At 47.6% G+C, this 18,348-nt stretch overlaps 1 protein-coding gene across 1 annotated transcript in view; it reads right to left on the reverse strand.

Annotated features, from left to right (window-relative positions):
- The window catches only part of CRHR2 (corticotropin releasing hormone receptor 2), a 284,318-nt gene that overhangs the window by 14,932 nt on the left and 251,038 nt on the right, over window positions 1–18,348 (reverse strand). The window contains exons 11-12 of the mRNA XM_074986331.1: window positions 15,816–15,951; window positions 14,023–14,064 (exon numbers count right to left, since the gene is read on the reverse strand). Of these exons, the coding sequence (XP_074842432.1) occupies window positions 14,023–14,064; window positions 15,816–15,951 (178 nt within the window). The remainder of the gene's footprint in view (window positions 1–14,022; window positions 14,065–15,815; window positions 15,952–18,348) is intronic.

Below are 18,348 nucleotides of genomic sequence, written 5' to 3' on the forward strand. Positions count from 1 at the left end.
GGGACACCACACCCACGAATGGGGGACAGGGGATAGGGGCCCAGTGCCCATGGAGGACGGGGGGCGTGGGCCACGGAGCAGGGGTTGGTACTCACAGTCTGTTCCTTTTCCCCCGTTTCTGCAGCCCCACCATCCAAGGGCTGGGAGAACCTTGCCCTGTCCGTTGTCCTGGACAGCCCCCCCAGAGATGAGGGACGGCAACTGGCCAGAACCACCCCCAGCACCAGGATGGGCCCGGTTGTGGCAGAGCCTAAAGCAGCCAGTGGAGGACACCCAACTCACCATCTTCAACTGGTGCCTGGTGGAGCTGGCAGAGCACCAGCTCTGTTTTGAAGAGGGGGCAGTTGCCTGGCAGTGGGTGGTCTGGGGGGACTTCACATCCACAGTTCGGGACGTGGCAGCCACCTACTGGGAGCTGCTGGCCCGGCTGCCCCCCACCCCTGATATCCCCCCCTGCTGCGCCTCCTGCCATGGTCCCACCCACCAGCACCCTGGGAGAGGGCCCTGCTAGCCCAGATCACCAGGCCAAGACCAATCCCCAGCCCTACTTCCCCATACTCCCCACCTCCTCCCAGCTCCCCACCCCCCAGAGCCCTGAATGGGACGGCAGGTGTGGGACCTGGGTCTAGCATGGGTCACGCCCCTCCACTCCTGCCCCAGAGTGATGGCCCATAGGTGGGCCAGCTAGGTCCCCCTCCTCCTGTAAATAGTAACCCCCCTTCTGTAAATAGTTGGACATTCTGGCTATGTCTACACTAGCCCCAAACTTCATCTGTGAGCAGATGGGAATAAGGGGACTTCGAAGTAGGCGGAGTCCTTTCAAAAAGGAGCCCTGCCAGGATGAGCCGCGCGGCGGCGAGGCACGTCAATTTCGCAGTGCCGCGGCCGCCCGCATGCTAATGAAGCGCTGAATATGTATTTCAGCGCTTCATTAGTAAACTTCGAAATGGCCATTTGCGTGGCCATTTCGAAGTTTGGGGCTAGTGTAGACACGGCCTCTGTTAGGTATAACACAGTTTTATTCACATTATTTCTGTAGTTAACAATATGTTTATTTTTTCAACAACCCCGTGTGCTCAGTGGGGGGTGTAGGATGCAGGAGGTGGGTGGGGAATGTGCAGGAGGTGGAGGGATTGTGCAGGAGGTGGGGGGCAGTGTGGAAGAGGTGCAGACACAGGGTGCAGGAGGTGGAGGGAAGTGTGTGTGAGGCCTGCTGGGGGTGGCTGGCGGGGGCACTCACTGGGGCCCCTGTTTGAAGTACTGGCACAGGGCCTCCTGGACGTTGATCCCATCCTAGTGGGCCTGGTGGCTGGGGTGGCAGCTGGCTAGGGGTAGCCTGTGCCAGCCTTGGTCACCCACCCCTGCACGAAAGCCTCCCCCTTACTCACCACAATGTCGTGGAGCACGCAGCAGGCACCCACCACCTGCAGAACATTCAGGACACCCACCTCCAGACAGGCCAGGAAGCAGCACCACTGCCTCTTCGAGCGGCTGAAGATGTGCGCAGCCACTTGGTGGTCGGAGTTCAGCTGGCCATTGAAGTGCTCCTGGCTGGGGGTGGGGTGGCCTGCACAGGGCCACATGAGCCAGGGCTGGAGTGGCTACGCTACATCGGCCACCGGGCAGAGGGGCACAGTGATGTCTCCCAGCATGATCTCCCTCTGGGGGATGTAGGTCCCTGCCTGCAGCTGGCGCCATAGGCCTGTGTTCTGGAACACCTGCGCCTCACGGGTGCATCCAGGCCAGCCCACGTATACATCCTGAAGCTGGCCCCAGCTGTCCACCATCCCCTGCAGGACCACAGAGTGGTAGCCTCTCCTATTTATGAACTGTCCTCCACTGGGCGCCGGGGCACTGATGGGTATGTGGGTCCCGTTGAGGGCCCTGAAGCAATTCGGGAATCCCAGTGCAGTGAAGCCTGCGATGGCTGCGTCCAGGTCCCTGATGTGGACGACCCTCTGGAGGAGCACGGCACTGGGGGCGGGTACTACCTGCGGGGGGGTGGGGGGGGACATAGGCACCTGTGAAGGTGTGTGGGGTATGTCTGTCCCTGGCCCTGGCCTCCCACCCCTCCCCAGCTCCCCCTGGGCCCCACTCTGGACCCCATCCCACTGGTGGGTGTGTGCCTGGGCCTCCTTACCTCCACCACAACGGCCCCAACTGTGGCCTTGCCCGCACCAAACTGGTGTCCCACAGAGCGGTAGCTGTCTAGAGTGGCCAGCTTCCAGACAGCTATCACAACCCTCTTCTCCATGGGGAGGGCACGCTGCATCCGGGTGTCCTGGTGTCTCAGGGCCGGGGACAGCCACGGGCACAGCCCAAGGAACGTCTGCTGCTGCATCTGGAAATTCTGGAACCACCGGTCGTTGTCCCGCTCCCCCATGACCAGTTGCTCCCACCAGTCAGAGCTGGCGGGGTAGCTCCACAGCTGGTGGAGCGTCTGGTGGGGGCCCAGGGGAACCCAGGGTCTGGGGCAGCCCTGGGGGGTGTTTCCCCTGCCAGGAGCTGCAGGGTGGCCACCAGTGCTGCGGCCAGCAGGGCATCTACTCCGCTGGCAAGTGCCAGCAGGGTTTCCAGCTGCTGCTGGTCCATGGTCCTTCTAGCGGGCACTGCATCTGCAGGGCTTGTGGCAGCTCCGCCGTCCTTGTGGGTGGGTCCTTGCGGGTGCTGGGGAGGGGCCCTTTAAATGAGAGGCTTGCTGCAGCCCCAGAAGGGCTTGGCCGCCTTGCGACCCCGTCTGCGGTGTTTCCTGCCCCATTCTTTCTAAAGGCGGCATGGGTATATGAAGATTCTCTCTTTCGATGTCCTGGACGGCCCCTTTCGATGTGGCACATTGCCCTTTCAATGGCGCTCGTCGACGGCGCTAGCCCCAGCCCATGTGTAGACGCTCCCCTTCGAAAGGGCGTCTTTTGCCCACTCTCTTTCGAAAGAGCGCTCTAGTATAGACATAGCTATAGACATAGCCTATGCGTCCAGAATGCTATTTTGAAATAGGTGGGTGCTATTTTGAAATGCATTTTATGTGTAGCAGCTTTATTTCAAAGTAAAATATTTCAAAATAGCTGTTTCAAAATATCTTATTTTGAAATAATTCTGTAGTGTATATGTAGCCCTAATGGTCTTATCTGATTTTATAAATCTCTGAATCTATATATACATAAACAAACACACTCAATACGTGCTCATATATTGCTGAATTGATTTTAACTATATATTGGAAGCATGCACCTGACAGTATGCAGTTTTGCTATACATTAACGCCTAAATACATAGAGATATAGAAGTCAAACACATCCCTGGGTAGTAAAACTTGACCACAGGTCCATCAGTTTAAAAAACAGGAAATAATAAAGCTCTTTTAATTAAAGTGCACTTACATCTCACCCGTGGAAACACTGCATAGATAAACAGGCCTCTCCAGAACAACTTTCTGCTAGTCTGCCTACACATGTGACAGCGAAGTTTTAATTAAACAATCATGTTACATAAAATCAAATGTACTGTTGCAAGCAGCCTGTCCATTTAGAACAGCCTTTCTGTAACATCTTGTTCATACTGTGGTTGACAAACATAAAAATTTGCAATCAAGGTTTATTGTTGCTAAGTGGTTTGTACCACAAGTGCAGGCATTTTTCATAAATTCATAGCTTCTCACATAAATCAAATCTGCCTATCAGACCAAAGAACTGATTTAAACACTTGGGCTGACTCCATTTCATAGATATGCAAGTACTCTTTTCTCTGACGTCTCCACACAGAAGCCAGCTTTATGCATCACTCAATATCCTCCAGATGTCCCGTTTGCAGGACTTACGGGGTATTTAGGCATTGTGTCAGGGATGGCTGTGTACCTACATATCTGACAGCCTATTAATTGAAGATGGAAACTTCAGTCTTGAAATCCCCCCAAAGCAGGTTGTTTTTAGGGCCCCATTCCCATGCCACCTTATCTCAGGTTTGCAATATCACAGGGTCATCTTTTCACATGGTCTCTCTGTCGCAGGGGAAGCTGTCATATGCAGAAAGCTACAAAACTAGGTGTTAAAAATATATTACCCAAACTTTTATGAACCACGGCATAACTTTGGATCCAGCAAGTCTAGTATTTGGGGCAAAGGTTGGGGTCAGGGCTTACTTTATTTGCATAGCTTTAGCCATCCCTAATGCCAATGCACTGACTTTTAATAACCCAGCTGAGTGTGGAAATCTGTGTCAAGGCCATGGCAAAACTGATTCTCATCTTACAACCTCTAACCAGGAGAACCCAGGAAAGGTGAGGCCTGGTGGGGTGGGCAGTGGTGTATGTTGGGGATTGCAAAGACACTGGTTCTACTCCCAGTGCTGCTATAGACGCCTTATGGCACCTTGGGAAAGTCATGTAGCTTCTTCGGCCCAGATCTTCCAAGGTATTCAGGCATCTAACTCCAACTGAAATGGATACATGTGCCTCTGCGAGTTGTGGTCAAGAACTCTCTTCTGCTTGCAGGGCCATTGTGCCTGATAAGTGCATTAAAAATTGTGGGATGCTTCAAAAGTACAAGATAATTAGCCGGAGCCATATTTGGCCCCTTTCTTGTGCTGTGATTCTCAGGGCCAGGTCTTTATTAATGAAGCCACATTATAATATAATTGGAGAAACACAGAAGCCACATTATAATACAATTGGAGATATGAATCTCCTAGAACTGCAAGGGGACCTCAGGAGGTCATCTAGTCCAGCCCTCTGTCCTCGTGGCAGGGCCAAGCACCATCCCTGACATCTATTTACTCCAATCCCTAAATGGGCTTCTCAAGGACTGTGCTCACAACCCTGGGTTTAGTAGACTAATGCACAAGCCAGTGAGCTATCCCTCCCCCTAATTTACCTCGTGGAGAATCTGGCCCATGGATTTAATTCTCATTATAGTCAACAAAGCTACAACAGGCCCTCTGGTTGTATGTGCAAAGGTACTTGGGTACTGTTTCGCTCAGAAACAGAGGAGCCAAAAGAGACTTCCCTCATCTAATTCTATGCATTTTTCCCAGATAGTAACTTAACAGCCTAACTCTGCCATATGGAAGATGTGTACACACTACTGCCTACCCTAAGTAATGACAAATCACGAGTCAACCCACCCCTCCACAAACCCTGAGTTTTTAGAAAAATAGTAAAGTTGAAGCTCTTTTTATAGGCCTTTTACTTTCTGAGTCATTAGGCTAAGCTTTCTCACATTTCCAAGCTTTTCTCCACAACCACCAGGACTGGAAACATGCATTTTTAAAAGAAAGCTGAAAAGCTGAGATTTGTATGTATTCCCATGACTCCAGGAGCTGAAGCTTTAAGAAAACCACCAAATGTTGCTTGCATTAGTAGCTCTGCATATAAAGCAGTTGCTGTAGTGTCCAGGCTGGCATAATGACCATTCTTCTACGGAGCACTACAGTAGCCATATGATGGAGGCAGAAGATAAATGGAAAGGGACCAGGAAAAAAGTTAATCTTCCTAGCGACATGAGTTAGCTTCTGGCACACCTACAGCAAACATGGGCAGGGAGGGGCCATAAGAGTGTTGCAAATGGGGTAGAGAAGGATGGGAAGGGGACACAGTGGCTACATGTCAAGCTCCCTAACTCTCTTCCGTTCTGGGCAAACATCTGGGGAATGTGGCACATCCAAAGAAAGTGGAGCCAGGGAGCCTTCTGAAGAATGGAATGGCAATGAAGACAGAACCTGCATGTGACTCTCTAAGTTACTGCCCAAGAAACATGAAATTAAGATGTAAAGACATACATGCTAAATCCAACTGTCACTACAAGATTTTGGCCTGCCTGGAGACAGCTGTTATCTGGGCTTCAGGCTAGAGAAAATTTCCTGCCACTTGCTTTTGCTGTTGTAACTTTCAGCAGAATTTGATCTCCTTTTTTGATTCTGGCTGTTACTCGGGCAACCCTGGCTGGCTCTCCTTGGAGGAAGGGACATTCACTTTGGCCTACGGTCAGAGACGGGGGTGGGGCACAAGTTATTAAAGAGGCAACCTGTAATGAGCAAGGTGCACAAGAAAAAACTCATGGCCTTGAGAAGTGGCCACATGTGGCACCGAAACCTGCCATTGTACTTAAGCCCACCTTATTTTCCATCAGCATTTATGGGTGGCCCACTTCTTAGTCGTACAATTTGTGTTAGAGTGATGCTATTGCATTAGGTGCTACTGTGCAGACACAGAGTAAGACAGAGTCCCTCCCCCCAAAGAGGCGAGGGTTTAACTAGAATAGGCGACAGAAGGAGAGAGAAAAGAAGCATTATTAGCATCCATAGTCCCTCAGCATTATGCCTTTTAAGTTCACCATCTACTAATATATGAAGAAAATGAACAGACGTCTGAATTGAAATCTCATTTACATGGGCTTCTGAAAACTTAACTTTAACAAAGAATGTGTTGGGAGAGAAGAGATGCGCGAAAATAAGCATCACTTAAATTTCCTATTCTAGCAAACCTTTGCTAAACTACCTGCAGGATTCCCAGGGCAGAAGACTGCCACAAGGCACAGAAAAACTCATCTCTCAGCAACAAAGACCCCCAAGCCCTCCTTCGATGACACTAGCGGAAATCTGTAGAAATTTAACGACAAGGTCACTCCCAGGGCCATCTTGACAGGTGGAGACTAGGGCAACCTCTGCAGTGCCTGAAGCAACCCCTCCTGCGAGTGAGGTAACCCCTCCCATGCCACAGGCCATGCACCTCCCCACCCTGCCCCCTTACCCCTTCCCCTCAGACAAGGGGGCAGGAGATTACGTGGGGCTGAGGGCTGGGCATGACAGAGGCATGAGTGGCAGGAACAGTGCAGCAGGATGAAGCAGGCTGTTGCTGCCACTATGTGCATGATAAGTGTGTATGTGTGGGGGGAAAGGAGGTCAGCCCTGCTGCTTTGCTGCCCAACCCTCGGCCCCAGATAACCCCTCCTATCCCTCGGATGGTTGCACCAGCCACTGCAGGGCCTCCAAAAGTGTGGGGGCTGGGATGGCCACCCCAGTTCGCCTTCTCCTGACTCCAGATTGACTCCAGGGTAACAAAGGCAGAACTTGTCCCTGGATGAATAAAGCCACTCAAAGCAGCCGCTATGCCGGAAAGCAGCGAGACCACCCTCCAAACAGGCCACAGATGCAAATCTTTCCCCAAAAAAATAAAATAAAATCCCGTACACTCTACTTTTGGAAATTTTGCCACTGACATAGGAAAGGTGCGATTGATCTCTCAGAGTTAATGCAGCTGATGAAATGGGTCTTGGCCCACGTAAGCTTATACTCCAAAAAAACAGTTAGTCTATAAGGTACCACAGGACTTCTTGTTGCTTTTGTGGAGATAGAGTAAAACGGCCACCCCTCCGATACTCTCAGAGTCTTTCACTCTGTGACCGTTCCATGTGTGTCTGGGGAATGAAGAAACAGATAGAAGAGCTGTGAAAACGATCAGGAATGCCTCCAGCAGGGAGAGAAGTAGATACTACAGTAACTGCAGGAAATACTACTGGTGAGGAAGGAGCGTCTGCAGGCCCTCTGGAGAGTACAAGAGGAGCAAAGCAATATGCAGTGCTTGTAGAGCAGACAGGATTTGGGAGCAATGAAAGTTGGACTGAATGTTTAACTTGACACAATTTCAGGTACAGAAACTAAGATTCAGTGCTGCACACATGAAAGAGATCAACAAAGATCAGCATGCCAATGTCAACATTCAGCTCTGTTTTCAAACACACAACTCATCAAGGCTGGTAAAGTTTCACAGATGATGGATTGTAACCCCACCAGGGACTTCAATCACTTTCACAGCTTTAGAAAAGTTAAAGACAGGCACTAGTTTATTAGTGTCCTGTAGAGACTCAGGACAAGAGCAGACCACAGCATCACAAGAGCTTTTGAGCAATGACTTTCCATCCTTGCGTCATTGCTAAAAGCACGCTTGGCCCTCTAAAGGCTGGATTGTTTGTTGGATACGATACGGTTCCCAATAAAACAGTATTGGGGCAAGTATGGGTACATGCAATCTTCTGAGATATGGTACTCTGACAACTGTCACAGGAAGGAAAAAACAAAAACAAACAAAAAAACCCCAAGAAAACAGACCAGGCAATTAGCCTGCAATCCAGCAAGGCAGAAAGTGACATTTAAAAAGCCTTAAGGGCTTGGGTATATGGGGCCTTCGATTGTATTAGATGTTCTACAGTAGCTTTCTCTAAGGCTAGGTCTACACTAGGAGGGAAAGTCGATTGCAAATCCAGCTATGAGAACTGCAAAGCTGGAGTCGATGTATCTAAAATTGATTTTTGCTGCTGTCTACACAGGGGGAAGTTGACGGGAGAAACTCTCCTGTTGACTTTCCTTACTTGTTGTGACTGCCAGGAGCACTGGGGTTGATGGTGGCTTCACGACAGTTTGATTTAGCGCATCCCCGCTAGGTCTGCTAAATCGAACCCCAGGAGATGGATTGCCAGCAGGTTGATCTTCCCCTAAGTCTAGATGTTTCCTATGGATGTAAGATTCTGAGGACAAAAGTTAATTTTATTACAGAATAATTATTCTGCTTTGCAAAGGCATTATTTATTCTGGGATTAAGTGATGTTTGTTCCAGAATAGATTATAGAATCTCCACGAGGGGAGTTATTCTAGAATAGCTACTGCAGAGTAGTTTATCCCACGATAGTTATCCTGGTCAGTTTCCCTATATAAACAAGCTTAGACGAAGCAATTGAGAATGAGGGTGTAAAGCGGAGATCAGTGAAAAGAGAGGCAGGTGTAGCAACATCACAAGATTAACGTAATTAATATCAGTCAAAAGAGCCACCAGTGAACACAGGGTTTTAGTCTAAGTCAATTTAATGCAGCTCCATTAGCTTGACTAGAGGTTCCTCTAGCACAGCAGTTCCCAACCTTCCCCAGATGGGGACCCGTTTTGACAATGCAGGAAGACTTGGTAACCCAAGACAACTTAAAAATGGCGGGGGGAGGAACAGCAGAGCCGTCACTATCTAATTTTGCGCCTGAGGCAAGAATATAAAATTGCTCCCCCTCTTGTTTATATTCATAATATTTATTTCACAGAAAAGGGGAAATATAGTAATAAAATAACAACACCACATTTACTAGAGTTAGTCAAAGTTGTGGTAACGACACTCATTCCCAAACCAATCCCCCTGGCTTAAATCCCATGATCAGGGGCTTGGGGAGTCACACTCAGGGGCTAGGAGTCACTCACAGGATAGAGGGAGCTGAGGGAGGCACAGGGACCCCAGCAGCCGGAAGCGGGCTGGGGCGCTGAGCCCCAGGCAGCAGCACCAGCTGCAGGAACCCTGCTGGGGTCTGCGGCAACCCCATCTCTCGCAGAGGCTGGAAGCTGGGGAGCTGATCAGCTCTGCCTTCCCTACCCACCTGGGACTCAGGTCCCCACCTTACCTGAGCTGGACACTGCTCCTCAGGTATGCAGTTCTCTGCCCCGCAGCTGACATGGTTCTCAATGTAATTGATTGGTTTAACCCCCTGATGGCTGTTAATCCAACTAAGAAGTTGAGAAATACTGCAGGAGTGTGAATGGTTTCTTAATAGCCACCTGTGGAGCTGCCCAGCCCAGCAGGGGTGACCCTTTTGAAACGTAATCATGACCCATGTTTGGGTCCCGATCCATAGGCTGGGAAACCCTGCTCTAGCGTAACCATGGTTCCAATGGAATTCCACTGGGATAACAGTGATATGGTAAAGATGGGGATAATGTCAGAAGATTGCACACAATATTTCTGTATTTTCATTCTTATGTCATTATTTCTCTAGATGTGCATTGAGAAGCATACCTCTTCTGTGGTAGACACATAGCTAATGTTGACATCAAGATGTGTCAATACAATGTTTAGACATGGAAGGGGTTAATCATAGCCTAAAAATGCATCACAGAGAGAACAGTCTAACACAGTGGTTTCCAACGTTTTCACTAGAGCGGACCCCCATTCGCCCCCAAAACCATTCACAGACCTCCCCCCGCCAGCAAAACCAGTTCTGTTTTCTATGATTATTTTTATTTATTTTTATTTAATTTTCACAGACCCCCTGCAACACACTCACGAACCCCCAGGGTGCCTGGACCCCAGGCTGGGAACCACTGGTTGAACACGTGAAAAAGTAGCATACTTTTGAATAGCTGATGCTCTTTTGGCAACGATTAGGCCAATCTAAGAAGGCATGGAGATTCAAATTGTCCCAACTGCACTGCAGCTTTTGAAAAGCTATATCTACTAAAGTTTTACCACTAATGTTTTTCTAGACCTAGATTTAAATAATGGACAATACAAACTCCGCAGGCAGGTATAATAGCTGTCATTCAAAACAGCCATTCTCAAGAAGACAACAGAACAAATAGACACAAATCAGACATCGAGAACAGTAACGTATAAAACCCAGTAACCTCATGGCACACAGCTACAGACTGGAAAAAGAAATAAAAACAGACTGCAGCATGAAACTGCTGAGCTGGAATCCCTATGGAACCTTGATATCGTTAGAATGGGTCTGACTAGGGACTGGGCATGGCTAGTTTATCACAACAAGCAATTTTCCTTGTTAAGTAGGAGGTTTCCTCACCTTCTTATCGACTGTTGGAAGTGAGCCACATCCACCTTGATCAAATCAGTCTCATTAGCACTCCTGTCACACTCCTGTCTCTGCATGTCTGTACACATGCCTACCAACTGAAGCTTTCACTTCATGGAACACATGAAAAAGTAGCAGAGGGGTAACCAAGTTAGTCTGTATCTTCAAAAACAACAAGAGTCCTGTGGCACCTTATAGACTAACAGAGATTTTGGAGCATAAGCTTTCATGGACAAAGGCCCACTTCATCAGATGCATGAGTTAGAGCTGGGGTGGGGGCGGTGGGTCAGAAGAGAATTTAAAGAGGGAGTCTCAGTCAAGGGGGGAGCCAGGCCTATTCAGTCTGAGTGGATGTCCATTATCGGCAGTTAACGTGGAGTTGTGAACATCAAGAGAGGAGAAATGAAGTCCGTTCAGTTGGGGGGATGTGGCCCATTATCAGCAGGTAATGTGGAGGTGTGAACATCAAGAGTAGAGAGACTGCTTTTGTAATAGGCCAACCAGTCACAGTCTCTGTTCAAGCCTTGGTTGATGGTGCCATATTTGCAAACGAATTGCAGCTTTGAAATTTCTCTTTGCAGTTTATTTTTGAATTTTTGTTGTTGTAGGACTGCTACTTTTAAATCTGTTACTGAGCATCCAGGGAGATTGAAGTGTTCTCCTACAGGCTTTTGTATGTTGCCGTTCCTGATGTCTGGTTTATGTCCATTTATCCTTTTACATAGAGACTATCCAGTTTGGCCCATGTAAACTGCAGAGGGGCATTGCTGGCACATGATGGCATATATTATATTAGTAGATGTGCAGGTGAAAGAGCCCCTGATGGTGGTGGTGTTGTTAGGTTCTGTGATGATATCGCTGGTGCAGATATGTGAGCAGAGTTGGCAGCGAGGTTTGTTGCAGGGATTGGTTCCCGGTTGAGGGTTCCAGGTTTAGAAAAAGCAGCATACTTTTGAATAGCTGATGCTCTTTTGGCATGATTAGGACAATCAGAGAAGGCACTGAGAGTCAAATTGTCTCAACTGCACTGCGGCTTTTGAAAAGCTGTATCTACCAAGCTCAGTTTGAGACTTGAATGTACATCTTCATTCTAGTGCCAATCATCATGTTTTTGGGCTCTTCTCATAACTGAGACAAACTAAATAAAACTGAACCAGTGTCCCAGCTTGGTAAGGAAAAATGATTATCTAGAAGAGTAGGTAAAAAAAGAAAGGAAGAAGAAGGAGCAAGGATGAGCTGACTTGCACAGAATTAAGTAATTTAATAGACTGGAAGAGAATCAGCACTTGCGAGTGTATTGAAAGCACTGGGCATCAAGTGTATTTGTGCTAAGGAACAAATGAACTACACTCTGCTGCACAATGAATGGTACTTTTTCCCTTCTGTGGCATCCCTTTAACAGATCAAGTGGAATTCAATTCAAGTTAATAGAAGCCAGAACTATTTGCCTTTTTACTGGGTGAAGCCAAGTCTGAGAAAGCCCAAATGAATGGAGATGGCTTGCTCACACTGAAGGGAGGGGTGTGAGAAGATCTCAGGCGCCTGCCAGTGATGGGAAGACATATCATACCCTCATTTGACAGCTCAGGCCCTCTATGAGGCCTGGCCCAGTTGACCACCTGGCTCTTGGATAAGCCTTTATCTTCACAACAAGGCATGCTGCAACCAGGGTTCCCTCTACTTTTTCAATCCATGAGTAGAATCAGTTTTGTTATGTGCACCAAGTCATGTGCAAATGTGCACCACCAATACACATGCTGACCACTGCGGGTGGCTGTGGGCACTCTGCTACTTAGTTGGGCAGCACCTGAATCTCTCCTGGGTGCCTGCCCAAGTGCTCAGCTTACAGGGAACGCTGGCTGCAACTCTGTTGAAAAATGCTGCCACTGATGTGGCACGCTCTAGTATTTCCATGCAACGTAATCGTAAAGAGGATCCTAAGAACGGCTGGCAAATAATAATACATCTTGTAGTTCCTGCTCCTATAGAGGTTGGCTATTCTGCTTGGAACCCTCTGTTCCAAACGAAAAGCTTGCGTTTGTCATATGATAACTTCTCGCCCCTTTGCAGTGCATCTCATGTTTAGATCCCCACTTCCACCATGTGGAAGTCAATATCCTTCTCTAACCTGATCTATAACCCATCCTTTAAAGATCAGGCAACACTCAGATTTCAAGACATACAGAAGAGTACACAGTTTTTCTTCTAGCACCCAGGTCATCTTTGGTGTGAACCCACTGACATGAATGGAGTTACAGGAGGAGTGATTTTGGCACGTACTCTGGAAAAGGATCTTAGAAGGCTGCTAAAGTGAAGATACAGCTTTACCCATAACTGCACCCACCCCAAGAAAAGTGAACTATCCCCAGAATAGACTGCTGAAACAAACTACAGCAAGGAGTGCCACCTCTGCACCTTCTCAATTCCATAGAGTGGACAGCTAGTGGGATATGCACAGCAATTGTAATGTAGTGCACCAATTGGTAAGAGTCCAAGGTATTCAGTGACATCAGTGAGACAGATTCCAGCTCCTGTTCATTATTGTGGGGATGAGAAGAAGGCCATGGCGGTCTCTTGGAGAATTTGCCCTGTGGAGTAGCAGCATAATATTGTTGTATATGGCCCCATAGTCCTAAAAAGATATATTGTTACACACAATGCATAACTCATCTGTGGAACTCCTCTGTCACGGGGCCAGGACCTTGGCTGTATTCAGTCAAGGATTACACATTAATACAAATAATGAGATCATTGACAGAGTAAGCAGGATAAGAAAAAAAAATGGAGAAGGGATATAAACCCTCCTCTTTCAGGACCTAAGTCTATCACTAAGGATTGGAGTTAGTAAGAAACTTCCTGTATAGGCAGCTTATTTCATAATTGTTCATTATGGACTGCCCCTTTGCCCCCCGTTCTGCTTCCCTCCCCCATCTTCCTCTGAAGCATGCGGTATGGACAACTGAGAGGGAGAATACTGGATTACAAAGACCACTCGACTGCCTCAATATTCCTGTGTGAAATGTACTGTCAGGTGTGCGGACTCCTAATCAATTTCTGGCACTAAAGTTACTGAATCATAATTCAATAAACAGCCATCAACTGAACAAGCTTAGAAGTCATACACTGAACTAAATTCAATGAACTGTTCAAGTGAAGAACAAAAATGATCATCTCTAGGTATGTCAGTGTTGCATTAAGGTGTCAAGCTCTGTTTGATAAAGGCTTTGTAAGCAAGGAGCAAACTCATAGTGGGTTGTAAAGTTCAGAAGCACATCAGTGGAGATGTCTTCTAGATGCCAAAGGTGATGTGAATGCAAGGCAGTGCAAATGCATTTCGTTTCTGAAAAGTCAGACGCTCAAGCAGATGACTCGTGATGATAATTAATTGAACTAACAGTGTAGGATGCTACTTACCTCGCCATTCAAGAAGCAGTAAAATACTGACACAAAGAAACCCTGGAAAAAAATGAAGGGAATCGTTGTTAGAACATTATTTCAACAAAGCATGGTGAAACATGCAGAAAAGTGAGCTTGGCTGTGCCCCAGAGTTGCATTATTCCAACCCCTGATAAAAACATACCACTCATCTGTGTTTTCTGTTACTGTTCTTAGATGAAGATGGCTGTGCTTCATTAGACCTCCCTGGAATCAGTTTTCTATGCCATAGGGCTTGTCTATACTTACCAGGAGATTGATGCATTCAGGGTCGATCTTCTGGAGTTCGACCCGTTCAGGGTCAATCTTTCAGAGTTTGATTTTGCACACCTGGTAGAGATGCACAAAATCAAACTATCTGGGATGGGCAGTCGACCCCTGTACTCCTCAATATCACGAGAAGTAAGGTAGATCAACAGGAGAAACGCTCCCATCAACCTCCCTCAGTGAGGACAACCAGGTTAGTCGATTGCATATAAGTCAATTCTAGGCACGCTCTTGCCATAGCCTAGAATTGCATATCTGCAATCGACCTACTTGCCTAGCACAGACCAAGCCTCAGTTATGTTGAAGGGCACTTACCAGCATAGCCCCATTACTATTCGAGGCATATGGAACCCAGAAAGTTACAGACACAGGGCTGGAGTCTGCAGCCCTCAGGGCACAGCTCTTCTGCAAATAAAGATGTGATTCTTGCATGGATAGGCACATTGGTGCACACTGGCAATTCGAGCATGTACTCAAGCTCGCAGGCCCAGCTGCTAGTATGTGTATCAGCACTGGTTTTCTTGGCTGCATCTCTGCTTTAAGTGACTGACCTGGCTCCAGGCCCACTGACCTGGGGGGAGGAGGGGGCAGTTGCCCCCAGGGCTGTCATTTCAAAGGCTGACTTCCCTAAGCCCCGTCCCTTTCACCCCTGGCCCCGCCTCTTCTGGGAACAGGCAACCAAACCCGCCTCCTGCCTTGCCCCTGGTCCTGCGGTGCTGTCAGTGCTGCTGCCTGGCTCCCATGGAAGTCAGTGGCAACACAGGTGAATGACACATCTAAACTTTAAGCACACGCCTAGCTCCAGGGCAGTGCGTACAAGGAGGCATGAACGTAAGTGTCTTCCTGACGTGAGAGGTCAATAGGAGGCCTGTGTGCTGGCCTCAGCACGCTCTCACTCCTGCTCATTGCTCATTCAAACACATTCTCGTTCCCATCAGCCCTGACAAAACTCCCACTGACTTCAGTGACAGGAACACCTGGTTTTCAAGGGTGCTCCAACTAGCAACAAAGTTTGGGGTGGGCCACATTCCACTTCAGATTGGACCATGTGCCCCTGAGCAAGAGGTGGGGCAGGACACCAGTCGGTACATCCAAGCTCTTGATCAGATCTGCTCCTGCTGACCTGAGAGGAGGTCTCTGCCATATGTGACACGCTATAGACAGCCATAGGTCATTTAAAACAAACCCTAAAAGAAAATGTCTAATTGCATTTACTAAATTATATTTCCTAATTACCTTTACACAAAACAACTACTAATTACCCTTCACATGTATTTCAATGGCGCCTAATAGCTCCAGGCATGGAGTAAGGGGTACCATTCTGCTAGGCATGGTACAAACATGGAAGCAAAACAGCCCTTATTCCAATGAGCGTACTTGCTAAGCCAACCTGTTTAAACACTTATGTCTACAAAAGGGTTCCCATACCCCCAAGCCTCACAGCTAAGAGCACTGAGGATGCCTCTAGCAGTGCCCAATACTTGCAATTAAGCATTATCACCTACCTGAAAAGACTGCAAGAAGGAATTGAAGTAGATGAAGACTATCTGGGAAATATCATCTTCGCCAGGATTGACAAAGAAAAGCATGTAGGTAATGCCCAGAAGAGGCAGAAGGACTAATGTCGCCTTCACTGCTTTCCTGCAGGGTGCAAGCAGAGAGGAAATGTTATGAGGGGAGGCAAACCAGGCTGAGTTAAGTAACCCATGGAGAACCCTGCACCCACCAGGAATGACAATGGAGAACTGGAGAGAGGAGGCCTGATACCAGCCTAAACCAGGCATGACTCCATAGTGCTCACTGCACTCTCAAACTGGTGTTAGACTGGTGTGAGATCAGTGTCATCTTTCCACATTAACCCAGCAAACACTCCCACCCTTCCTGGAAGTTCTTCACATCTTCTCCAACCTCCACCACAAAACCCAGTTTCCCCGGCCTCGACTCTGCCACCAGGCCACTTCCATGATTCCTACCTTACACAGGCACAGGAAGCAGCTTCCTTGCCTGGTTTCCCACCAGAGAGAGGAAAGGTGAAGATTGATGAGCTAGACTGGCAGCTGGAAAGTGCCTTGTGACAGGTTTATCTCCATACCTGCTCCCCCAGGCTATGTCTACCCAGCAGCATTATTTCAAAATAAGCTATTTCGGAAAAAAAAGATTTTCTGGAATAGCTTATTTCAAAATAGCACATCTATACACAAAATGCATTTCAACACAGCGCTCAGCTATTTCGAAATAGAACATCTGGAGCTACGGAGCCTATTTCAGATCAGAATCTTGGACACACTATATCTTACTGTGACATAGCCCTTATTCCCTGTCTACACAGCCCCTATTTCAAAATATCGATTTTGGCTCAGATGTTTTCCTCACAGAACGAGGTTTACCAAATTTGGAATAAGCCGTCTGCTATTTCAAAATGATTTCAAAATAGCAGTTGCATTGTGTAGACACTTGAAGAGTTATTTCAGAATAGCGGCTGTTATTCTGAAATAACTTTGCGTGTAAACTGCTGCCCCCTTCACTGGTGTTGGGAAATCTGCATTGATACCAGTGGTTCCCCTCACCTCTTCAGTGCTGGAAAATGAATTGTAAGGAATTACAAACAAGTATACACTACTCTATCCTGGGTTTCACATCCTCTCCTGCATTTGCTGTATACGCACTGCATGTTTGAAGGGGTTGTGTCGTTAGCAATTAAAGATGGGCCTGAACTGACATTTGGACTGAAACTACTTTGCAGTTCAGAGATTTGGTGGCAGAAGTGGTTTGGATTGAGTTCCACATTTTCAGCTTTGTGTATTTTTAGGAGAGATTGCCAAGCAGAGTTTATGAAGTGACTGGAATATACCACTGTGATATTTAAAGGATTCCAGCATTAAGCTGGGAAATGATTTGCGGTAGTGTGAGCTTGTGACATGATCAAATTACAGTCAGTCTATTGCAGCAACTTTGCATGGTGATTAATGTCATTTCCAGTCTGCTAGTTAATTAAGTAACATGAAATCACTGATTTATAATTGTAACATTAAAGGGAGACTGAAGAGGATAAATTTAACAACCAGGTTGGATGTGCAGTGCTGATAGGGATTTGGAGAATAATATGCGACTGGCGTCTCTTCCTATCACACCTCAGGCGTAGGAAGCTGTATTTATACAACTATATTGGTGGCTAGTGCTTTTCTGAAACACTTATGCTTCATTGGCTACGTCTACATGAGCCCCAAACTTCGAAATGGCCACGCAAATGGCCATTTCGAAGTTTATTAATGAAGCGCTGAAATGCATATTCAGCGCCTCATTAGCATGCGGGCGGCAGCGGTGCTTCGAAATTGATGCGGCTTGCCGCCGCACATCTCGTCCAGACGGGGCTCCTTTTCGAAAGGACCCTGCCTTATGGACTTCGAAGTGGGCAGGGTCCTTTCGAAAAGGAGCCCCGTCTGGACGAGACGTGCGGCGGCAAGCCGCGTCAATTTCGAAGTGCCGCTGCCGCCCGCATGCTAATGAGGCGCTGAATATGCATTTCAGCGCTTCATTAGTAAACTTCGAAATGGCCATTTGCGTGGCAATTTTGAAGTTTGGGGCTCGTGTAGACACAGCCATTTTTTCAGGAATAAGGGTTCTTCCAAAAAAGCTTTTTCCTCCTAAATATCCCCTTCTACACTGCTTTTTTTTTTTTCAAAAAATCTCTTCCAAAAATGCAATCAGAAGAGATTATGCAAATGAAGTGTGATATTTGTAGATCTGCATTTGCATTTTCAAATTCCCTCATTTGCGTTCCTCTTTCGAAACAGGAATGTAGTGTAGACACAGCTTCTGAGACAGCGAAATCACTACATAAAATGCACACAATTCAACTGTCTGCTGCGACCCTGACACCAATAGCCACCACAGGCCCCAGCTCCAGGCCCCAGAAGAGACGAGGCCAAAAGCGGAAGGGTCAGGACCAAGGGTTGTCAGCCCCTGATTCCCTCACAGCAGCACACAGCCAGAGCAGTGCTACTGCAGCACTTCAAGGGGTGCTAGAGGTTTGGCTGC

This window comes from Carettochelys insculpta, chromosome 2 (genome assembly GCF_033958435.1).
Source record: "Carettochelys insculpta isolate YL-2023 chromosome 2, ASM3395843v1, whole genome shotgun sequence".
Taxonomy (NCBI): Eukaryota; Metazoa; Chordata; order Testudines; family Carettochelyidae; genus Carettochelys; species Carettochelys insculpta.